The sequence below is a fragment of the Megalobrama amblycephala genome, linkage group LG15 (assembly GCF_018812025.1).
Source record: "Megalobrama amblycephala isolate DHTTF-2021 linkage group LG15, ASM1881202v1, whole genome shotgun sequence".
Taxonomy (NCBI): domain Eukaryota; kingdom Metazoa; phylum Chordata; class Actinopteri; order Cypriniformes; family Xenocyprididae; genus Megalobrama; species Megalobrama amblycephala.
Genome location: NC_063058.1, coordinates 15,722,707 through 15,748,201, shown reverse-complemented (window position 1 = coordinate 15,748,201; position 25,495 = coordinate 15,722,707). Strand labels below are relative to the sequence as shown.

At 37.1% G+C, this 25,495-nt stretch overlaps 2 protein-coding genes across 2 annotated transcripts; one reads left to right on the top strand and one right to left on the bottom strand.

Annotated features, from left to right (window-relative positions):
- Nucleotides 1-3,048: 3,048 nt before the first annotated feature.
- LOC125247473 (olfactomedin-4-like) lies at nt 3,049-8,258 on the bottom strand. The gene is made up of 5 exons (XM_048158790.1): nt 7,573-8,258; nt 7,306-7,428; nt 6,999-7,217; nt 4,767-4,920; nt 3,049-4,675 (listed from the first exon to the last, which is right to left on the bottom strand). Exons 1-5 carry the CDS (start codon nt 7,627-7,629, stop codon nt 3,846-3,848), a joined length of 1,383 nt encoding a protein of 460 aa, XP_048014747.1. The 5' UTR covers nt 7,630-8,258; the 3' UTR covers nt 3,049-3,845.
- A 12,518-nt stretch (nt 8,259-20,776) lies between these two features.
- LOC125248021 (olfactomedin-like) lies at nt 20,777-23,133 on the top strand. The gene is made up of 5 exons (XM_048159575.1): nt 20,777-21,142; nt 21,252-21,410; nt 21,532-21,744; nt 21,885-22,017; nt 22,161-23,133. The coding sequence occupies exons 1-5, from the start codon at nt 21,110-21,112 to the stop codon at nt 22,967-22,969; spliced, it is 1,347 nt and encodes a 448-aa protein (XP_048015532.1). The 5' UTR covers nt 20,777-21,109; the 3' UTR covers nt 22,970-23,133.
- The last annotated feature ends 2,362 nt before the right edge of the window (nt 23,134-25,495 follow it).

Genomic DNA, 25,495 nt, shown 5'->3' with positions numbered 1-25,495 from the left:
TTAATTATCTCATTAATGCTTCAGTGGGTGGAATAAAAATATGGCAGGACTTTTACTCTCTGACCCCTGGACTCCCACCTCTGCTTTAAAGGGATATTATTAAACATGAATATTGTACATTAATAATAATTACTAATAATGTCGAAATCTCGCTTTAGTAGTTGTAGAATGCCACATTTTCTTGCCATAGACCGAGTATTGAAAAGCTAATTTAAAGTTTTGAAGTACTCGTCTGCTAGGGAAACTTCACTCAGTGTTTTTTGACCACCTCTACAGTTAAGACAACTTTTAACTGAAATGACAGCACTGCATGCAAACAACAGAGGGCAGCGTCAGCACACAATCTACATTACAATGGAAATATGCTCTATAGTCTAGACACTGTCTGAGTCACTCTTCAACAACAATAGCTTACATTTTTTTGTCTTTTTTTTTGTTGTTCTTATTGTTCTTAATTGGTGGTTCCCATCCTCTTCTTTTGTGCAACCCCTAATCAACCACAAAAATCTCCTTAGACTAGCTGGATGTTGCTAAAATAAAACAACCTAATTTAGCGGTGTCAAACGCTGCTAAAAAAAATCCAACAAAAACAGTGTTTGCTCAAACTATTCTCAAACCTACCTGGGTAGGAACTGACACCAGATTCATACAACAGGCCTTTTATGTTTTAAATTTATGGCAAGAAACCTGCCCACGTAGAAGGCGACATTCTCATGACCTTGCGCAACATTCCATAAAAGTTCTCTAAAGGTGACTAAAATTCCAAACCTTTACAGAACATTCGGGACATTCCTAAAACGTCCTCTTTTGGTAATGAAAGTGCTGCAGTTCAAGGTTCCTTATATGACTTTAGGGGGACGTTCCAATTTGGTTATTTTATGGTCAAAAAAGAACATTACAAAGAGGACATTTGGGACATTAACTGTTGGTCATTTAATAACATTCCCGATATGAGTTTAGGGGGACGTTCTATTTTGGTTATTTTTGGTCACATAAGAACATTACAAAGAGGACATTTGGGAAGTTAACAGAACGTCCTATAGTAATAGTCCCCTAAACATTCCCAGAACGTCCTGAATGTTCCCTGAAGGTCCACCAAATAACATCCCCCAACTCTTAAAAGTACAGTACGTTTCCAGTACAGTTCCCAGTAAGTTCAGAGACGTTCACAATGTGGAGTTCTTTTAAGGTTTGGGGGACTTTTTTTGGCAGATCTTCACAGAACATTCAAGATGTTTTACAGGTATTTCCTGTATTATTGTTATGAAACCTTTAAAATGCAAATCTCTTGCAGTAAGTCATTGGCTGACAACAGCACATGCATGATCTAATGTAACTGCTGTATCACTGCATCAGCAACTACACAGTTACTGTCTTTAAATAAAGCAACATGCAGCAGAACATCAGTGTTTCTGGATCATCACTGACTGAAGCACAGGCTCTACTCTCCAGCACAATGATAACCTCACAAAACTCAGATAACAGAAACAACATTAAACAATAACAGATCTCTCTAGATCTCAGCATCTTCACTTATTACAAACCACTCTGACTTTATTTCTTTCATTCAAATCTTCTTAATGAGGTGTTGATGTTTTATCAAAATTTATAAATGTCACCGTTACAGAGGTAAACACTTGCTTTAGTTGGGCTCCTGACCCTTGACACTTCGACTTTAATTTTTTTCCAATTGTTGTAATTGTGTGTTTCTAAAGCACTTTTGTTGCATTTCTCTTTTGTTTGTCAATTTAGCTCTAATTTTCAATTCAATTTTCTGACAAGGGCAGCAGGGATGTTCTGAGAACATTTCCAAATAAAATATATTCCCCAGAGAACGTCCTGAATATTCTTTGAAGGTCTGCCAAATAACGTCACCCAAACCTTAGAAGAACTCCACATCGTGACCGTCTCTGAACGTACTGGGAAAGTTACTAGGCAACGTCCTTAACACCAGTGGGGGCGTTCTGAAAATGTTCTGGGAACGTAAAATTACTAAAAAAAACTAGAAAAAACTGCCCCAATCATCCTTACATACACAAGAATTTTATTTAAAGGTGCCCTAGATTCAAAAATTGAATTTACCTTGGCATAGTTAAATAACAAGAGTTCAGTACATGGAAAAGACATACAGTGAGTCTCAAACACCATTGTTTCCTCCTTCTTATATAAATCTCATTTGTTTAAAAGACCTCCGAAGAACAGGCGAACCTCAACATAACACCGACTGTTACGTAACAGTCGAGATCATTAATATGTACACCCCCAATATTTGCATATGCCAGCCCATGATCGAGGCATAAGGGCAGACAGTATTAACGTCTGGATCTGTGCAAAGCTGAATCAACGGACTAGGTAAGCAAGCAAGAACAATAGCAAAAAATGGCAGATGGAGCAATAATAACTGACATGATCCATGATTACATGATATTTTTAGTGATATTTGTGAATTGTCTTTCTAAATGTTTCATTAGCATGTTGCTAATGTACTGTTAAATGTGGTTAAAGTTACCATATTACTGTATTCACGGAGACAAGAGCCGTCGCCATTTTCATTTTTAAACACTTGCAGTCTGTATAATGCATAAACACAACTTCATTCTTTATAAATCTCTCCAACAGTGTGTAATGTTAGCTTTAGCCACGGAGCATAGCCTCAAACTCATTCAGAATCAAATGTAAACATCAAAATAAACACTGTACTTACGCGATTAGACATGTTGCATGACGAACACTTTGTAAAGATCCATTTTGAGGGTTATATTAGCTGTTTGAACTTTTTTTATGTTGTTTAAGGCAAGCGCGAGCTCTTGGGGCGTGGAGCACGAGATTTAAAGGGCCACACACCCTGAATCGGCTCGTTTCTAATTATGCCCCAAAATAGGCAGTTAAAAAAATGAATTAAAAAAAAATCTATAGGGTATTTTGAGCTGAAACTTCACAGACACTTTCAGGGGACACCTTAGACTTATATTACATCTTTTAAAAAAAAGTTCTAGGGCACCTTTATTTAAGTAAATCTGTAGTATATACATGATTTCCCCCCACAAAACAAGCAGTTTTGGATACATACTTTTGAATAAATAGGACACTAGTTCATCGGACGTAATTTCATAAAATTTTGTGTTGAACCCAAAATTTTATTAGCATTCTTCTTTCAGCCTGAAGCAGGAGTAAAAGTAATGATATTAAAAGGAGCACAGTTTATTGAATAATCTTAGTTTCAAATGTTTCAATGCTCAGACTTCATCTAACCAGTACAAATCCAACAAATGTTATTATACCAATGACAAGCAATGGAAAATTACTGCTTCACAACATCGTCCTGTGATTTAAAAAAAAGACATTCTTTTGTCTCTTCTATGAAGACAAACCTCCCTTGAAACCACACAATCATAGGATTAAACAACAATTGAAAGGAACATATAGATACAAAATATTAAAACATAAAATGACACATAAATGATCAAATTATAAATGATGTAAATCAAATAATAATAATATGAATAAATGATCAATCAATAGAAAGCTACATAAATGGCTAATGATTATACATGATTTTTAAAATTAAATCATAAAAAGAAAATAAGAAAATAAAACACATGTATGGTTGTTCTCTTGAAGTAACACACACACACACACACACACACACACACACACACACACACACACACACACACACACACACACACAGGTTGCTATTGAGAATCCTTCATTTAGGATACAATCATTCAACATACAATCATTTGTGTTGCATCTAATTTTGCATGCTATATATGCTAGTACAGACAGTATGTGAAATGGGATGCAGCCATACTCTAATGTCTCAAATCAAGTTCATTGGAGATTTACTGAAAGATGAGCTCATAAGTTAGAATGTAGGCATCACTGTAGACATACAGCAGATGATCTCTGGGGTCATAGTTTAGAAACTCAATATTAGTCTGCATCTTCTTAATGTGAATTCTCAAATCATAGCGCTCTACATTGGTTTTGGTGTCATAAGAGTAAAAGATCTCTTCTGTTTCTGCATTCAAGTAACGAGTAGCATAAAGCACACCACACACCATGAAGGTGTTTGTGACGGTCCTTTTGTGAAGAGAAGAGAACCATGTTTGGTTCAAAGCTGGCGGGTTGCTAGTCTCAACTTTACTGATAACCACATTTCCGAAGCTGCTTGTGGACGCGTATATAACATAGACGCCTGATTCATCTGTGGCAAAATCCATATCTGTATAGCTGTATGTGGTGCCGAGGTGTGCGAAAGGAAACATGTTGTTGTATCCTGCATCATTAGGTAAAGCCACAGTGCTGACAGACTGAGTCGTCATGTTGAACTGACATATGGAGTATATGTTGTAACAGTTATAGTAGAGCGCGTTGCCGTACATGACCATGTTTGGACCCTGAATTGTGTTTGTTGTGGGGTTGGAGCTTGATATATATGTATCTGTTGCTCCTATACCTAATATAAAAGTACCCATACTATTGAACTGGCGGACATAGTGGCCATGTACATTACTGCTTGACAGCACCACCAGCCAGTACTTGTTCTCGTCTCCTGGAGCAGGATTTGCATCTCGACCCCAAGCACCGTAAGAATAAGAAGTTCCATACACAGTGAGGGAATACGTTCTAGGTCCCGCCACACTGACAATATGACCCAGACCACAGCGGCCTAAAAAATAAAAATAAAGCAAAAATGTAAGTGTAATACGTTAACGCTTTAGCTGTGGCTACATAATTATGATAAACAAGTTTATATGTACCAGGGGAAAGTGTAGGGGCTGGTGATGTACTACTGAGCACATCTGCACAGCGTTCCAGGTCGCTCTTTATACGCTGGTTTTCACGCTCTCTCACCATCACCTGTGTGTGGTCAAACTTCTCCAGCTCCACCATCTTTTCCTTCATATCCTGAAGCTGTAGGAATGAGGAATTAAATAAGAATTAACAAAATGCACAGAATTCACAAAATCCATCCATCCATTCTCCAAATCGCTTTATCCTCTGCAGCCTATCCCAGCGTGGCAGGATGGCCAGTTATTTCACAAAATGTCCCAGGAAAATAGTATTGAGTAATTGAGGACATGAAACCTAAAAATACTATACTAATAATAAAAAAAAACAAGTGATAAATTATTTTAAAAATCTGTTTAAAATCTATTTGATTATTTAGTAGTATTCATATTTTTTTTCTTGGCATGACATAAATGTGTACATATTGCAAAGCAGTGCAGAAAATAATAAAAACAATAAAGAAATTAAATGAAATATTAATAATCCATTGAAATACATTGTATTTAAATGTAATTATTTATTTATTTTACATTAATGTTATATATTTGGGATACTTCATTATACATTTTGGTAAGGAATTATTTTCACTCTTAGCAATAAACAAATTTGTTCAGTTTACTTAATTCAATTGTGCAAACTAGTTGCCTTAATTCAATTAAGTTTTACTTAATTGTATTAAGTTGATCTTACTTAAACCATTTTTAAGTAAATTTTTTGTACTTAAAACTCAAGTTTTGTCAACTTAATTCTATCTGTGATCCGAGGAAGTGTATTGTGCAAGTGTAGAGTGCATTGCGGCACAAATAAAGTAATTGCTTTGTTTTACTGTTTGTGGCTTTATTTTACAATTTTATTTGCTGTCTCGTGTCAGTGTTACCCCAACAAAGACAGCAAATAAAATTGTAATGGTCTCATTAAAGGTGCTAAAGAGGATCTTTTCATCGACTGAGAGACCAAAGACTGTTAGTGAGTTTTTGAAATGAGCGCATGCGTAAGAACAACCCCCCTCCTTCACAGCTCATTTCGAGGGAACGCCTCCCAAAACTCGTGCACGAGTATTGGAACACGAGTGTTTACCACCAGCATTCGCTGTGTCGTGTTAGTGGATTCATTATGTCGGACTCACTGCAGGTAACTCATAATCTGCAGTTGTTACTCCTGACAAAAACATTGCATGCGGCGCCTGTGGAGTGTGGAAAGTTACTGGAGCGCGCAGCCGCGCACGTCTTGCACAAGGAACGTCATGGCAGTGATTGACAAGCCAGAGGGCCAATCGTTGATGATCACATAAACGATTGGCTGATGTTTTTAAGGCCCTACCTCGTGCACAGATGATGTATATTAATATTATTCCTTTCAGTGCACCTAATAAATAGTCTTTTATCAGTTAGTAAAGACAGTTTCAAGTAATATTGCAAAAATGTATAAAACAAAACATGCTCTTTAGCACCTTTAATTAAAAAAAAACTGTTACCATTGTTGTGTTTTGCATGCTGAATGTTGATGTCTGTGTCTGACTCAAGCAAAACATGGTGTTTATAATCTAATAAATAAAAAATCTACATAAAGTCTAAGCTAATTTTTGGTTTAGTGCTAAATTATGTCACTTTTTAAAAGCAATCTATTTAATATAGCTCTTCTTTTAAAACCACAAATCACTAATGTTCTGTTTGGAAACCAATTGGAAACAACTAGAAGAGACTTATATTAATATAAGTGAAGTTCCAAGTGCACAACCAAAGGAAATGCTAATCACTAAAATGGTGAGAAGAAATTTTAGGAAATAAACATGAATTTATGGTCAACTTACGTGATGTTATCCCAAACGTTTTAGATGTACTGATAATTTAACATTCAAGATCACTTTAAGAAAATGAGTGAATACAACTAAAGAAAGATAACTGTAGAAGTGGAGAAAATGAATGAAAAGTCTATTAAGAATTGCCCTGCCTGAAAAACCTTTTGCCCCGCCCTTTTTTTTTGCTTGACGAAATGGTACTCAAACCAGTCAAGTAATTTTTACTTGGGTTTTCTGAGTAACAAGGCATAGCATGCAAACAGTAATGATTACTAAATTGTTTTTTTCATTGGACATTAAGTAAAGTTTACTAAAAAAGGTTAGTTAGAACATCTGTTAGGTTTTACAGTATGCATAAAATTATTCTAGAAATGTAAAAGTTCTGTGGTGTAGATGAATTCACCTCTGCAGCAGCCTCTACACTAAGCTGCTTGTAATTGTTGGTGGTCCTGTTGAGTTTATCCAGAAGGTCTTGAATCTCCGCTAACTCCAATTCAATAATGCGTAGAGACACGGCTGCATACAGATTTCCGTTGTCTTCTTTTTCCAGCATGGACACATTATCCAGAAGCTGCCAGATACGGTGTTGTAGACCCAACAAAAGGCTGTCAATCTCTGTCATCTGCACACAGTTGAAGAGGAAAAAGTTTTGCTTCAATAACAGATTGTACAGAATTAAATGGCAACTGTAGGCGGCACAATTTTTCTACCTTTTCTGAAGTGATGTTCCCAGTGCATTGTAAAGCAGTGAACTCAACGTTCTTGAGTTTATTCTCAGGGAAAGCAGGATCAGAATTTTGCAGCTCACACACACAGTCCTTCCCTCTCGCTGACTGTGGAGATGAAATAACAGGGCGTAAGTATTTCCAACATACAAGCAAAATTACACCTTATGATATATAAATATTTTTTTTGAAAATAGTGTCAGAAACAATGTAAAAAATAATAATTCTAATAAAAGGACAGTTTAATTTTACCTGTGATAAAATTAGAGGAATGATGACCATCAAACCAAATATGTTTGACTGACTCATGTTTGAGATGGAAAGATTAGGATCCTGATAGCCTTGATTATGAAAAGCAGTTTCGCATCACAGAAGGAGACATTTAAAGCCAAAAAACAGGATTGGTCACTGAGCCAACAGTGCTGACATGAGAAAAATAACAAAATAAGGAAGTTAATTTACAAATTTTGTAAATACTTTGAATGAGACATGATATGAACTAATTTAGTCCTATATATGAATATGACAAAAATTATAGTTCATATCATATATACACGCACACAATGCATGCATAATTAGGAAAGTCGATTTTCTGATTTTTTTTCCCAAGCACATGTGACCAATTCCAATTCCACATCAATCTTAATAAAACTATTAATTTTGTATATAATCATTTATAAATTATATATAATTGTTAATGAGGGCCGGGAGTAAAAAACGCAAAATAAACAGTATTTGATAATAATTGATAAATAATTGAGTGATGATTGACTGTTATTGAAGATACCTGATGTTAACTTCAGGTGTCTTCAATAATGGTCAATCATCACTAAATTAATCACTTAATTATCTCATTAACTTTAACGCTGCTTCAGTGGGTGGAATAAAAATATGGCAGGACTTTTACTCTTTGACCCCTGGACTTCCCACCTCTGGCAATAGCGCTGTTTTATTGAAAATAATAACGTTTGAAGTCACTGTTATGGAGGTAATCGTTTGCTTTAGTTTGGCTCCTTTCCCTTGACTTCTTAAAGATGCCCTAGATTATGTTTTTAAAAGATGTAATATAAGTCTAAGGTGTTCCCTGAATGTGTCTGTGAAGTTTCAGATCAAAATACCCCATAGATTTTTTTTTATTAATTTTTTTAACTGCCTATTTTGGGGCATCTTTATAAACGCGCCGATTTTATGCTGCGGCCCCTTTAAGTCCCGTGGTCCACGCCCACAGAGCTTGCGCTTGCCTTGAACAGTGCCTTAACAAAGTTTACACAGCTAATATAACCCTCAAAATGGATCTTTACAAAGTGTTCGTCATGCATGCGGCATGCATGCGTCGGATTATGTGAGTATTGTATACTGTTATATTGTTTACTTCTGATTTTGAATGAGTTTGATAGTGCTCCGTGGCTAACGGGTAATGCTACTCTGTTGGAGAGATTTATAAAGAATGAAGTTGTGTTTATGCATTATACAGACTGCAAGTGTTTAAAAATGAAAATAGCGACGGCTCTCTTGTCTCCGTGAATACAGTAATAACCGATGGTAACTTTAACCACATTTAACAGTACATTAGCAACATGCTAACAATACATTTAGAAAGACAGTTTACAAATATCACTAAAAATATCATGTTATCATGGATCATGTCAGTTATTATTGCTCCATCTGCCATTTTTCGCTATTGTTCTTGCTTGCTTATGATTTGGTTGTGCACATCCAGACGTTAATACTGGCTGCCCTTGTCTAATGCCTTTTATAATGTTGGAAACGTGGGCTGGCATATGCAAATATTGGGGGCGTACATCCCGACTGTTACGTAACAGTCGGTGTTATGTTGAGATTCGCCTGTTCTTCTGAGGTCTTTTAAACAAATGAAATTTATATAAAAAGGAGGAAACAATGGAGTTTGAGACTCACTGTATGTCATTTCCATGTCCTGAACTCTTGTTATTTAACTATGCCAAGATAAATTCAGTTTTTCATTCGAGGGCACCTTTAACTTTGTTTCTCTGGCTGTTATAACTGTGCTTCTGAAGCACATTTGTTATAGCAGAAGTTGTGAGAAGAAAAGCTGATCTGATGATTCAGTCATCATGTAGTGGCTTAGTTCCAGAGCCTGACTGTTATTTAGATTTAATAAAATTAAGTTGAAGGAGCTGCAGAATACCACTGCATGAATTTTTGTCCTGCTTTAATAATCTAACAACATCTTGAGCATTTTTAAATCATTGTACCAAAATTATTCAGACCAGGATCATTTAGACTCACACAGGTATTATAAATCAGCGTATAAATCGCAACAATGGTGACAATCAACAAAAAGTTTTTTTTTTTTTTTTTTTGGTAGCTTGTTGTGTGATGCTCAGAGTTAATCTGTTTATCTGAAAATGATGTCACCATTGTTGAGGTTCATATGCTGAATCTTGATGTCTGTGTGAGTCTACATGATCCTGCTTGAATAATTTTTGTATAATGATTTAAAAACGCTCAAGATGTTGTTAGAGATGTTGTCAGAATTGTAGAAAACTGTGAGTTAATTCAGGACACAAAAAGAAAAGTTAAATGATTGCAAGGAGCAGCAGGTGGACAAACGTGATAGCTGAATGGGCTGAAGCAATTTTTTTTTCTGTTTGAGTGGTCCGTTAAAGAGGATGTGAAAATTGCGCGTTTGGCTAATTTCAGAAATTCAAGAAGAAATTGTTGAGAAAGTTCATCCACCAAAAAAATAAACAAATTTTTTAAAAAAATCAAAAACCATTCAACCACAAGTTCCCCCCCTAAAAAATGTCACATCCCCAGTTCATCATAAATTTTATGCAGACATCAGCACATTCATAAAATTAGAATTACTGAAATCCATCTTGCTGTGTGTTTTGGTTAGCGGTGTAACAGCACACAGAAGCACACTTCTCCTTTCCAAAAGGAGATGAGTCAAGTGGTACCTGAAGCTTCCCATTTCCAGGACACACATATTTCATCACTGGACTGTAGTGAGACTTCCACAACATAAATCGGCACGACAAATAATTTTGTCTCATTATAACAGTGGAAACAACTTAAAATACTTTAATTTGTGGTTATACAGATAAGAGTAATGCATCCTTCGAAACTGTATTTTTATTTGTGTACAAAAATTAATCAAAACTTAACATATAGGCTACTAGCAAACTCTTGTGTATAGACAAAGTCCCTTTAAGACAAGTCATTTCACTCGGCGGCCATCTTTGAAACGCCTCTCGGGCATCCTGGGCATCATGCATCTTTTTGAATGGGGAAACATCAAATTCTCCAAAACTGTTACGCCAACCTTACGATTAAATTTCATATTTGAAATCGCCAATGAAATCTAACAACAACTGGCTCATAAATTTAGTTTCTAAACGTTCGAATCATGACAAAAAAAATTTATTTTTCAGACTGGATCAAGCTAATGCGCATGTGCAGACCTAAATGCGCGTCTCTTCTGAGGTGCGCGTCTGACTGTTTCTATAGAAACCGGTGATTCTAACGGCCGCTGAAGTAACGCGATGACTTTAGCAGTCAGCGATTGGCTCTTATTTTGAAGGCACGACTTATTCCGCCATATTGCGCGTAACACTTTCTCCCATTCAAAACAAAAGAGGCAGTGGCGTAGCGTCTGGGCATGCAAGGTATGCACGTGCATATGGGCCCGGGTGGATTGGGGGCCCGATACAGCCTACCCCAAAGTAGGCTATAGCCTAGGGCGTCCGCGCACCGTCCGCATCATGAAATTTTCGTCATTAGGAGTGATCGCGGACGACCGCACTACCAATCCACGTGCAGTACAATTTTTGTGATGGCACGGACAATGTGTGTGTACTGTACAACAGCCCATGCTGTACAATAGAGTGAACTGAGTGCTTGAAAACAAAACCCACTAGATAGTACGCAGCGCACACGCCGAACGCGTCTTTCTGCAGCTAAATACTTTCAAAGGCTCGCATGCGCGTCTGTGCGCGCGACAGAACCCGTGTACATGTTCAGAAAAAGAAGTATAATAGAAATAATGTTGTCAATAACTTTCTATAGTCTATCTATGTTAAATATACTGAAAATCATTAAGAATCTTAATAAACGGACCATAAAATGGTCAATGCAATGTCTTAGCGATGATCTATTGTATTTGACCAGTATTCGCTTTCTGAAAACTTGTGCATGCAGTAATGTAAGTAGTACAGAATTTTAAATGAGTCATTTTAGTTTTCTGAAAAAACATCTACGCACATCTTAAGATACTGCACAAGATGTGAATAAATGTAACGCGTACACTCGTTGGGGTGGATACTCTTTATTCAACGAAATAAAATGCACATAAAACGTGATGGAAAAATATTTAGAGAAGAAACTTATAGTAAATTTATTAGGAATAAAACGTGCATTAAAAAAGACAGAATAATTAATTCATAACTGGAATAATCTTCGGACTCATCGCATCTGAAATGATGCTATGGTCATTCTGAAATTCCAAAGCAAGAGTCGTATCGGTCTAATTCAAACGTAGACTCTGTTGAAAAGCCGTTTTATCATTCCTATAAATGTTTTTACCATTTCTGTCTGCATGTTAGTGATAATATCTTATTTATATTAAAGCCCCCCCCCCCCCCAAAAAAAAAAAAAACAACCAAGGGGGGCCATAGACTGTAAAAGAGGGGGGCCCGTAAAAAAATTTGCATATGGGCCCGGTGCTGACTTGCTACGCCACTGAATAGAGGGTATGCATCGACGTCACTTTCCCGCCGGAATGCGCTCCCTCAGCTGGACTGAGTGGCAAAAGAACCCGCTGCATGACTGGATTTAATAGGGGAAACTGCAAAAACGCGAACTAAACAAACGATTACACTAAAAGTTTGCCTCGAAAGTGTTCCTTACAACTTGTCAAATAAACCTAATACATGGATATTGACATACAACCAGGAGTCGTGTTTCCTGACATTTAATATGTGCCTGACTTCGACGCAGGGGAAATCCATAAAGCAAATCTTCCTGTGAGTATTTTATATAACTACAATATAGGTAGGTTTCAACATACATACCCTGTGAGTATTTTATATAACTACAATATAGGTAGGTTTCAATCCGAGTAATCACTTATATTAATGTTATATAATCGTCATATTGTCCAGCCCTAAAACATATTATAGTATAGTTTTTGTCAGTGTTTATTTAAAAACACCCAATTATGCAGAATATGGAAAATATTTAATTGATGAGTTGTCAACATAACATATAACAATACAATATATGGTATGATTTTACCTCAAAATCAACAATTTTACACAAAATGATAACTGCAAATTCATGTACTCTGCTGGAGTCCAGCTGTTTCTGTGAATTGCAGTGATCCATTTGCTTCTTTTTTCTGTAGCTTTCGGCAGTTTTTAAATATATACCTCAGGTTTGGTGTCAAGACTATTTGTACAGTCAATCACAAAGCTCTTTCCCGTTTTGGGTGTGTTTTGTGTGTTTTGCGCCTTATTCACGCTGAAAACCAATGCTGCCGCTCAGTCTTTGTGCCACTCAGCGGGCGTAACCGCAGTCGTAACGGTCGACGGTGACGTCACGTGCATACCCTCTATAGACCTTATTTACCAGAGAAACAAGCGCGCCGCCATCTTTATAAAATTGTCTTTGAACTTCCGTTTTGCGGTAGCTCTGTACATTTCTATGGCATCGCTGTCAAAGAATAATTAGTTGGTTAAGTGGATTTACTTGTTGTAGAGTTAATGAAAGTTATCATGAGCATTGTTATGTTTAAAGCAGATGTCTTAACAAATGTCAGTAGATCGGGAAGAGTTTAAAACGAGCAGTTCATTCATAAATGTAATATCGCTGTGTAAATACAAACCGGAAGTCAAAAGACAACGAGCGCAACGCTGAAAAGGGGCGGGGCTACATAAGGTCTATCCATGGGTTTCAAAGACGTCACTTCCGCTATGCCCGTCGCCATATTTGTGTCCGGTCACAGCTGCGCGCTCTGTTTAAGTCTATGGTGACAGCAGCTACAACTACCAGAGGAAGGCCAACAAAACACTCTCAGAAGGTTCACAACTAATTTACAATATGTCTGGGATATGTGGTGCTGTTAGCCGTTTCAACAGTCGTCAGAACTACAAATTTATTTGATCCCAAAGTAGTTAGATCGGCAGAATTATTGGCTTCATTTAGAAGGGACCACACCACTGGCAGCCAAAAAACAACGCACAACATTAATAACTGCTGGGACTGTAATTTACATTTATAACGAGAACACTATTGTAATAAAATGTTGTGAATTCTCTATGTTGTTGTTTCAGCGTGTTGTTGTGGGAAGAGGGCGTCTACTGGAGTTAAACATTGATTATATAACTTGTTCAAACTTCACTTGTGCATTCGCGTAATTTTGTGCAGATAAAACTTGTAATATTAATTTTATTAAGTATAAATATCTGATTATTCTCATAAAGGATGTGTTTCGTTGAGGAAATAACCCACAGAGCTGATGATCATATAGCTTCAGCGCGAGCGCTCAAAAAGTAAGGCAAAACATATATGATTGGGACTGTCTTCTTATAAATTATATTATAGTCGTATATACTTGTAACACAACGTTGTGAATTATTTGGGCTTATTTGCTGTGTTTCGGAGTTCCATGACGTTACTTCAAGTTCATATATGCGTGATTTTGTGCAAATACTAGTTGTAGTATTATTTTCATTTTGTATAAATATCTGAATTATTTTATATAGGATGTGTTCCGTTGAGTTAATTAACTTTCAGTTTATGAGTTTTTATTCTCTTCAGCGTGCGCAGCTCAAACAGCAATGATTAAGTCATTAAATTTTTACAGTAATATTAAAACTTTCATATTTTTTTTTTAAAAAAATGAATGCATTATTTTTAATAACTAGCTCTTATATTGTTCTCGTATTATATTCAGCAACACATGGTTTGATTAATAAGGATCACGAACAATAACAGATTTTTTTCTCAAATCATCTCATTTTGATAACAGTATTATTTGAGCTGCACGCGTTGAATGAACACCCGTAAAATTAAGCACTTTGCTAGAAGGTTAATTAACTCAAAGGAACACATCCTATATAGGGTAATTCATATTTATACAAGCTAGACATAAAATTACAACTTATATTTGCACAAAATCATGCACGCATGTACTTGAACTAAGTAATGTAGGCAGCTCCTGTCGTGAATTTGTTCATCCTGTAATAACACGCCGAAACACACCAACTAGAATTCACAATATTTTAATACAATATTGTATACAATTATAATGTTATGTAAATGACAGTCCCAGCAGTTATTAATGTTGTGCATTGCTGTTTGGCTGCCAGTGGTGTGGTCCTTTCTCAATGAAGCCAATAATTCCGCCGATCTAACTCCTTTGGGATCAAATAAATTTGTAGTTCTGACGACTGTTGAAACGGCTAACAGCACCACATATCCCAGACATATTGTAAATTAGTTGTGAACCTTCTGAGAGTGTTTTGTTGGCCTTCCTCTGGTAGTTGTAGCTGCTGTCACCATAGACTTAAACAGAGCGCGCAGCTGTGACCGGACACAAATATGGCGGCGATAACATACAGTGACGTCACATGAAACCCATGGATACGAGTGACAAGTCTTGTGATAAGGTGCGTTCACGTGGCCTCGTAATTCCTGTAGTTACGAGATTCTAGCTTGTAAAAAGCGTTCACGTCCTCGTAGAGCTCGTAATTACAGCTTGTAACCTGGGAGTTTTCTGAAAGCTCCCAGATATACCACGTGGCCGCGCTGTACCACCTGACCGCGGTAGATTCATTTAGGCGTCGACAGTGCTGCCATGGAAACGCATAATTCCCAGTTCAAGGACCAAAAGGACGTGAACAGCTCCGAATATAACGTCACGTGTTGTCATTTCAAGATTCCGGTAAATACGAGGTGACGTGAACGCAGCATTATTCTATAGTCTTTGGTATAGAGGGTATGCACGTGATGTCACCGTCGACCGTTACGACTGCGGTCACGCCGCTGAGTGGCAAAAGACTGAGCGGCAGCATTGGTTTTCAGCGTGAATGTCGCGAAAAACACACGAAACACGTCCAAACCGGAAAAGAGCTTTGCGACTGACTGTATAAATAGCTTTGACACAAAACCTGAGGTATATATTTAAAAACTTGCGAAAGTTTTTAAATATTTACCATCTTATATTCTGCTTAATTGGGTGTTTTTAAATAAACAACACTGACAAAAACTATATATATGTTTTAGGGCTGGACAATATGACGATATAACATTGATATAAGTGATTACGCGGATTTAAATCTACCTATATTGTAGTTATATAAAGCGTTCACAGGCAGATTTGCTTTATGTATTTCCCCACCGTCAAATCAGGCACATATAAATATCAGGAAACACGACTCCTGGCTGCATGTCAATATCCATGGATTAGGTTTATTTGACAAGTTGTAAGGAACACTTTTGAGCCCAACCTTTAGTGTAATTCGTTAGTTTTACTCGCGTTTTCGCAGTTTCCCCTGTTAAATCCAGTCACGCAGCAGGTTCTTTTACCACTCAGTCCAACTGAGGGAACGCGTTTTCAAAGGGAAAGTGACGTCGATGCATACCCTCTATAGATCATCTCTTCTTCTTCTGCTCTTTTTCCTGTTGTGGAGTTTCATTACCGCGCATGCTCCCTTCTGGATTGGAGTGTGGGTCAGCTGTGACCGATTGTATTCGGACCATACGCACCAAACCGTGACAATACCGAGACGGTTCAGGATGAATACATGTACACCCCTAATATTGGAGCATTATCATCATGATACACAGCACCACCTTCAGGCTACAATGTTTCAACCATTGGCCACACATGTTCCTCCAGAACGGTTTAGTAGTCCTTGCCAGACCATGCATATAGGCATTATTTTTGAAGGATTGTCATTTTAATTCAAAAATGAAAAAGTTTAATTTGCAGATAGTCAGGGCTGAACATGCTATGTACATGGATCTGGTGTTCTGCAGTGCGGACCATCTCGGGTTTTTGGCTTCCGGACTGGCCCATGCTGGGTACATTTTTTTTCTGGTAACAGTGATGGCTGTGCCTAACAAGAACCAGTTTGAGAATCAAAGAATTAAATATCATGAAAATTACACGTTATATCATTCTCCGTGTGGACCAAAATTATCAGCTGGCAGCTCAATTCAATTCAATTCAATTCCATTTATTTCCACTGCATCTGTACATGTTTACACATACACACACACATGCACATATAGCACAACTATATATATATATATATACACATATACATATATATAGGCGTACACATACCTACATACACACATACATGAATGCATACATGCCCATACATACCCACACATACACATAGCATGCACCTACCATGCATATGCATATATGTGCACGCACATACACACGCCTACCTACGTAAGTATTCAACATTAACATGCGCATAAGCGCAGATATTATTTCTGACACTGTGGAAAATGGAAGCTATGCAGCTTATGGCCGGGGTCCATCACCAAGTGCAGGCAAGACAGATGGTTCCCTTCTCACACAGACCTGATCTTCTGAATAAGAAGCAGAACCGCTCGCAACCTAGACGAGTATATGTTTCTGGATATATTTATAGTAAACGACAACACTTCTGTCACCTCTCAGTGATATTTAATCTCATTCACTCACATATGCTCTTGTCGTCATCCTCTTAAAAAACTGTAAATATGCACAGTATTAACAAACCCATTAGTAGTATATTGCTAATGCACATTCCTTTGTTGCTTAATGCAAAGACTGTGATTAATGTATTTTGTATACGGCATGGTATTGGAAATAAATTGACTTAATTTCATATTAATCTGTCAGGATTAGTTATAATATGCTTGAATGTGGGATGTAATTTCTTGAGATTAATAAGCATTTAGCCTATTAAACTCACATTATGTAACTAATCCCGACAGAATAGAATGCACTGTTAGACCTTGCCAGGCTTTTTTACAGTAAAATACTGGCAACACTGTTGCCAGTTATTTACTGTAATCTACAGTATGTTACTGTAAAGATACCATGCACTAAATCCAAAGATCTCAAATTGTCAGAGTGTCATTTAAATTTACAAACTAATTTTTATTATATGCTAATAATATGAGCATATCATTACTAGGAATTTATTTCTTTAGAGTTCAACACAAACATTTTAAACAAAAAGACTGCACCAGCAACTACACAGTCACCATCTGTTAAATAAAACAACATGCAGCATAACACCAATACCTCTTGATTGTCTCTTGAACCTAAGCACAGGCTCTACTCTTCAGCACAATGGTGACCCACAAAACTCAATTTTACAGTAAACTACTGGCAACAGTGTTGCCAGTACATAACTGTTTTTTAACTAACAGTTTGTAACTGTTAAATTACATTTTGCATTAATGGAGTAGGCATTTGTAGACAAGTATTTGGGGACTGTTTTGGATAACAAATTGTCCTTTTCTCCCAATATTGAAGCGATTTGTAAGGGGAGGCAGTAAAGACTAGACACAGAAAGAGATCAGTGAATTAGACAAGTCCAAGATGATTACAGAATCATCTCAACAGCCAAACAGCTTGAGATGATTCTGTTTGGCTGTTGAGATGATTCATTGTTGAGATTCTGTAATCTCAACAATGGTGACATGCTTCATACCGCAATGCATTCTGGGTGCCTCATACAAAACTCATCCATGGCTCCCAGAATGCATTGCGGCATGAAGCATGTCACCATTGTTGAGATTCATACGCTGATTCTTGATGTCTGTGTGTAACTAAATCTTGCAGGGGGCTTTGAAGTGTTTAGTGATCAATGTGTTTTTCAAATTTTCTGATTAAAGCATTGTTTATCATAATTCTAGAAGAGATCAAGCACAAAGTTAAGCACGTTTTGCTCATAAAAAGCTCAGTCAATAGATCAGTGAATTAAGCCACTAAATAATGATAACTTTCTTATCACATTGTCTCTTGTTTTTCATGTCTTAACAAACAGTTAGAACAGCCAGAGAAGCACTAAAACAGTCAAGAGTCAAACTGCCTAACTGAAGTAAGCACTGACCTCAATCACGGTGACATCAAACCAAACTTATTTTCAACAAATCATCAACATCTAAACCTCTGGTAATTCTCAATAACAACTTTTATCTCATTAACTCCAGCATGTTTCTGTGTTACATTTAACAGCCTGTAGTGTGCACACTGAGCAGTGTTCATTTCATCTGGGCTAACCCATGTGGTGCCTACATGGAAACCGTGGACAAAAATGTCTGGGCCCCAGTTAGACAGCCCAGGTGACACCCATCTGGGCCCCACCATGCTGTGCTGGCTGGGAACTTTACTAAGCATGACGTAATTTCTGATTCTTGTGAAATTGGCCTGTAATATTTTTAAAAACTTTAATTGTAGGCCAGCCTTAAGTAAACTTTTGCTTTTATCCTCATTGCTTGTTTATCCACGTATTGATCCACGCAAAATGCTTGTTGCCTAGGCTTTTTTGGTTATTATCAGTAACATGCTTGTTGCTTTAAGCTTTTGGTTGTTATAGGCAAAATGCTTGTTGTTTAAGGTTTTTGGTATTGGCAAAATGCTTGTTGCTTAAGGTTTTTGGTATTGGCAACATGCTTTTTTGTGCTTAAGTGCTTAAGCTCATTCGGTTAACTGCAATTAAAGGGGCATGCCCATTTCTCTGCTTATAACAGAAGAGCACCCCTTTGCTGCCATTGTTATCCTGTAAGGGACATGCTGCCCCAAGTCTCTACTATTTCAGAGGGACATGCTGCTTCTTTCCAAAATATAGGCCTACTATTCTTGTGTCTTTTTCAGTATTAGGGCCTGCATTATATCTGCATCTGGGCATTGGCAAGAAAAGAAAAAAAGAAAGAAAAAAGAAGAAAAAATGATGAATTGAGGTTGGACATTTATAGGGGGGGAACTTGTGGTTGAATATTTTTATGGATGAAGTTTCTCAACTGAATTTCTTCCTGAATTTCTGAAATTAGCCATATGTTCAATTTTCACATCCTCTTCAAAAGACAACCCCAAACTGCAAATTTGCATGACTAAAAAGATGGTCACCATGTGGAGATCTTTTAAGGGTTGGGGGACGTTATTTGGCAGACCTTCACAGAACATTCAGGACGTTCTCTGAACGTTTATGGAAACATATTTTATTTGGAAAAGTTCTCAGAATGTCCCTGCTGCCCTTGTCAAGGAATTGAATTGAAAATTAGAGCTAAATTGACTAACAAAAGCAGAGGTGGGAAGTCCAGGGGTCAGAAAGTAAAAATCCTGCCATATTTTTATTCCACCCACTGAAGCAGTGTTAAAGTTAATGAGATGATTAAGTGATTAATTTAGTGATGATTGACTGTTATTGAAAATACCTGAAGTTAACATCAGGTATCTTCAATAACAGTCAATCATCACTCAATTATTTATCAATTATTATCAAATACTGTTTATTTTGCATTTTTTACTTCCAGCCCTCATTAACAATTATATAGAATTTACAAATGATTATATACAAAATTAATAGTTTTATTAAGATTGATGTGGCTTGGAATTGGTCACATGCAGAGGTGGGAAGTCCAGGGGTCAGAGAGTAAAAGTCCTGCCATATTTTTATTCCACCCACTGAAGCATTAATGAGATAAATAAGTGTTTAATTGAGTGATGATTGACCATTATTGAAGACACCTGATGATAACAAGCAGAATCACCAAAGGAGAAAATCACTATTTTTAAGTCACCATCATCGAGGTCAGGGTTTGTTTTAGCTGAGCTCTTGACCCTTGGCTATTTAATATTAGGTTTTGTTTGGGCAGTTTTATCTGCGTTAAAACCAACCAGACAAGGAAAGTTAAAAGATGATCAGGTGGTGTTGGTTATGTTTTCACATAATATTCATTTAGAGCCCAATCTTAGTTAGATTCACATTATTGATTACAGCAGCACTGTGATTCTACAGCAGATCAACTTTTACAATACAAAAATATATTTATATTATTTTTTATATATATTATTATATATTTTTTAAAGTTCTGATTTTTTATTTTTATTTTTTTTTAACACACAGACAGACCAAACAAGCTTTGTTCCCCACATGCAGCGATGAGTGGACCACTTTTTTTTTTTTTTAGATACTAACCATTGCATAATGGGGACACCCCACAAGCCATTTTGAAGATGATCTGACCCAGTCATCTAGCCATCACTATTTGGCCTTTGGCAAAGTAAAAATTTAAGAATTGTTTACTTGCTGCCTAATATATCCCACTCCTTGACAGTTGCCACTGTACTAACCAGTAACATTACTAACCAGACTGACTTTATTTCTGACACATGTCTACAGAAGTTCTTATTGAGAATTAACAGAGGTTTAGATGTTGATGTTTTATTGAAAATGTTTAGTTTTAGTGTATGCTCAGTTTTAGATCAGTGTTTGCTTTAGTTGAGCTCTTGACCCTTGAATTTGTTGAGCTTTTTTATCAGCAGTTGCAGTAAACATTTTTGCATTGATAAAACAGATGGGGTTGTAAAAATATTTAGGGGGAACTTTTTTTTTTTGTTTGTTTTTTTAACCAAATTTCTTCCTGAATTTCTGATATCAGCCATATGTGCAATTTTCACATCCTCTTCAACAGATCCCCAAAACGGCAACTTGCATAACATAATTGCAACATATTAGTGTTTGTATGTGGTTTAAAGCAGATCTTTAGTCTTTCAGCCCATTCTGTCAACATGTTCATCTACCTGCTGCTCCTCACAGTCATTGTAAGTTTTCTCTTTGTGTCTTGAATTAGCTGACAACATCTCTAAAAAAATATGTAAAAAATATGAGAGAATGTATGTATGTAGTAATCTGATTGTGTTTGTACATAAGGCAACTGTCGAGGCTCAGAGAATTCCAGGTCTACAGAAGACAGATTCATGTTTGTGCAAAATAAACAGCTCTATCTGGACCTTCCCTGCTGTACAGTTTGTGGAAGTCACAAAAGAGGTCCAGACCTGTGAGGAGAATCTGAATGAATTCGAGGAAAAGGTAAGGTATTAGTTAAGCTTCCTTGTTTGCAGTTGCAACTACACTGCATTGATTTTTAAATGTGGTTCATTTAAATTGAGAAGAATCTTGAATTAAGGCAATATCAATTAACTACTTCCAGTTGAGGAACACAGATGCAGAACTGCCGTCGATGGGAGCCACTCTTCAGAACATCACAGCCCGTCTGAAAGCATTTAATTACCTTCACACAAGTGGACTGTACAACAGCCTTCACCTGCGACAGCTGAACCAGGAACTCGAGGAAATCCATCAAATTGTCAATGAAGCACACATGGAGAACCCCAACAACGAGACACATAACCTGCTAAGTGAGGTAGACATGGCAACATGAATACAAACAAATGTTCTTTTCTAATAACTCTTTTCTTTAGTGATCAGAACTGACAGAACTATTTAAACAATATAAATAATAGTAAATGTGAAAGTTTTATGATACATCTGTGTTGTTCTCAGTTAAATAAGGCAAAAAATGATGTCCAAAGGATGTACAAAGATGATTTCTTCAACCTAGAGACCATGAAGAAGAGGTTACAAGACCTCAACAACCGTGCACAGACTTGCAAAACCATACCAAATGATTTCAGAAGTAAGTACATTACTGATTATTTGTGAGTTATACGATATAGGAACTTTTAAAGAATGTAATGCCATTTTCTGAATTATGAAGTTCAAAAAGTTTCTAAAAAAACTAAGAAAAATCTTAAAATGTGTTACTACAATTACTTGCAGGCACTTGTCATCAGCGTATCATGACCAGAATAAGTTCTCCAAGGGTCACCAAGCTCAATTCTATCAGCAAGTCCTATATTTCTGGTGCTTGGGGTCGTGATGCCCTACTAACCAATAACCTTTATTGGGAACATTGTCTGGTGAGTGGAAACAAGCATGGGAACATAATCAGGGTGTACAACTCACATGAAGACTTCATGGCCAGCAAGAACTACAAAGATGAACCGATAGCATCATCCTACAGTGACAAAAATGCCGTTCAGGGCTCTGGCACTATACTGTACGACAATACCGTATATTACCAGTGCTATGAAACTGCTGAGATCTGCAGCTTCAACATTACATCACAGTCAACCAAGCGTGTCAAACTAGATGGTGCCGGAATCGACAACAAGTTCCCTTTCTGCTACTATAGCTGCCGTGACTGGACAGACATCGACCTGGAGGCTGATCAAGACGCCGTGTGGGTGATATATGCCACAGAGGAGAATCACGGCAACATTGTTGTGAGTCGCTTAGATCCGCTGGAGCTCAATATCACACATACCTGGAAGACACATCTCTTTAAGAGGTCCGTCACCAGCACGTTTATGGTGTGCGGGGTCCTGTACGCTACACGCTTTGTTAGTACTTACCAAGAAGAGGTGTTTTATGCCTTTGATACAACCACTGGCCAAGAGATAAACACTCTTTCTTTGCCTTTTGAGAAGGTTTCTGCTGGAATAGCCAATCTCAACTACAATCCTGTTGATAGGAGACTTTACATGTATAATGATGGTTATCTGTTAGCATATAACACCTTCAACTGAGGGTCTTTCATACTCAGCTAAGAAAAAAATGCAGTACCGTATAGTTTATAGTTTACATCAGTCCGATTTTTTGCGCTATATTATTATGTGACTGTAAGACATCTGATATATTTTGTCTAACAATGTTATTTTTTGTGTATTACAATAAATGTTCTTATACAGCACTCGGTTCTCTGTTTCTTCCACAATGTGGTTATAATATTTATTAAACCTATTCTGGTTAAAGTCCATCCACACAGAGGATCAAATCAGCATCTTTTAAGTCACTCCATCAACATCTCTCATCACATGGGGGAGGGGAACGGATTTCGACAGCTGTATATTTGCCATCGAATTCTGCCAATTTTTGCTGTCAAATTCTAGTCTGGCTATCACCAGACCAAGCTCAATTTAAAATTGAACATTGGTCTGGGGAGTTTGCTATGTATTTCCTACTGCACAAGAGGCGTGATCAACGAGCATTAGTCATGCAATTGGATAGTCCTTCAACCAATCAGATCAACGATCCGAGTGACGTACTTTTGCAAAGCGATGCGAAAACTCCAGACAGGCTTACCGTGTGTCTCAGCTCCATAGTTCAGTAGTCAGGGCACTGATCAGGGAATCAGCCACATTCACTTGCATGATATACTGATTCACGACCTAGCTGATTGAGACGCAGGTTTAGTTTGTATTGGTTTGTAGCATTGATCCGCGGTTTGTAGAAGCAGCAACGGCATCGAGCGATTTTTGCAGGTTGTGCAAAAAAACATGAAAGTGATCGCTATTTACACCCACTCGAGCAATTTGTTTGCTAACTAAAGAAGTCATTCAGCATCGTCGAGAGGTTAAAAGGCGATTCTGATACTGTTCTGGTTCAGTGTAAATGAACGCGGAATATAGCCGCCCTAAACTACGTCATTGTCATGACAACCAAAAAGAATTCCAGTCAGCTCAGGCGGCGCGAGATTCAAGAAGCAGGGAGACGAAACATATAGAGCAAATAATAAAAATATTGTCTACCATCAAGGGGCATTGAAGTAAAAGAGTCCTGTACTCACATCGTGAAGCAAACCACCAAAATAACAGCAGAGAATCATTTTGTGTCATTAATCGCTGTTTATAATCTTCCTTTGAAGAGACTGTCGGATCAACGCGCTGCTACATTTCTCTCAGATAAGGTAAATGCTTAACACAATCGGCGTCACTGTGATTGTGCATTGTTATTTTGGAGTGACGTTCGTGCGAGAGACGGGTAGATCAGATAGAGTTTGAAAGCTGCTTGCTGTCGCTTCTCTATCGTCATCGTGTTATACCCGCCAATAGCGAGCAAGGTGGATAAGCCAGTCTGTGATTGGTTCCCGCAAAAGTGTAACAGAGAGCAGTAGAAATGAATGCACGGGTTTCCAGACTGAGTTGCCGAGCGAAATCAAATCGCCGGCAGATAAGGCTGGGTTTACCCAGACTAGTCGAATTCTGTTCCCCCCATGGATCGTACAAAATAAGGTTCTAATTTTTATCAAACTGAGGCTGGTTTGTTCATGTCAATAGCCCAGTGGCAGCACACTGACATATAATGCCCCAGTGCTTTGGGATACCTGAGTTCAAGTCCTGGCTCATGTGCGTTACCTGATCCCATTCCTCCTCTGTCTCTTCCATTTTGCTTTCTGTCTATATGTTCTATTACAATAAAAGACAAAAACGGCAAAAAATAAATCTTTACGCTGATGCTGGTTAAGCTCCATCCACACACAGAATAGAATCAGCATCTTTTAAGCCACTACAGAAACATCTCTTATCATATGGGGGGGGGGGGGGGTATGGATGCTGACAGCTGGATTTTTGCCATTGGATACTGTTCCCCCCATGGGAACAGTATCTGGCACAATGAGGTTCTAATATTTATCAAATGGCTGGTTTGTTCATGTCAATAGCCCAGTGGCATGCAAGTAAAATACTATTTTAAAGTTTATAATGCACAATAGAATTACACAATAAACATTATTTTTTATCAAAACACAATAAATGTTTAGATCATCTTTTCCTTAATTTTTTTTTGTATTCTAATTATTACATTTATGCGACTAATATTTTCACAGTATTTCAATGTTTAAAGCAACATGTTCTAATCAGTAAATTTTTGTGTCTATATCCCTATACATCCCCATTATAATTCACTGTTTGCATAAAGCCTATAATCTCAGTACTATGCAATGGTCATTGTAAACGTTTTGATTTGTTGATCTAAGATCTAAGTTTCAGAATTAAAAAAGTTTCAGAATTATCACACTCACCACCTGTTTTATTAACTGTTGATGTTTCTATGGTGTAGCCTTTGTATGTACATTATCATTTAATGTCATAATATAAAAATATAAAAGGTTAATTTTCTTAAGATTTTATTTCATTGATAAACCAATACCAGAGGGCTGCCACGATGAATAGATTTTGGGTTGACCTACAAATTGACAAAAAATACTATTCAACATATTGCTAGTAAAAAGAAAAGAATATTTAATAATAATAATAATAATAATAATAATAATA

Bases quoted from the DNA above. Each gene is read 5' to 3' on its own strand.
- LOC125247473 (XM_048158790.1), bottom strand. From the start codon at position 7,629: ATGAGTCAGTCAAACATATTTGGTTTGATGGTCATCATTCCTCTAATT. The intron at 7,429-7,572 runs GTAAAATTAAAC...TCATCTCCACAG, and splicing joins TTCCTCTAATTTTATCACAG to TCAGCGAGAGGGAAGGACTG. The intron at 4,921-6,998 runs GTGAATTCATCT...TCATTCCTACAG, and splicing joins GTGTAGAGGCTGCTGCAGAG to CTTCAGGATATGAAGGAAAA.
- LOC125248021 (XM_048159575.1), top strand. From the start codon at position 21,110: ATGTTCATCTACCTGCTGCTCCTCACAGTCATT. The intron at 21,745-21,884 runs GTAGACATGGCA...TGTTGTTCTCAG, and splicing joins CACATAACCTGCTAAGTGAG to TTAAATAAGGCAAAAAATGA. The intron at 22,018-22,160 runs GTAAGTACATTA...AATTACTTGCAG, and splicing joins CATACCAAATGATTTCAGAA to GCACTTGTCATCAGCGTATC.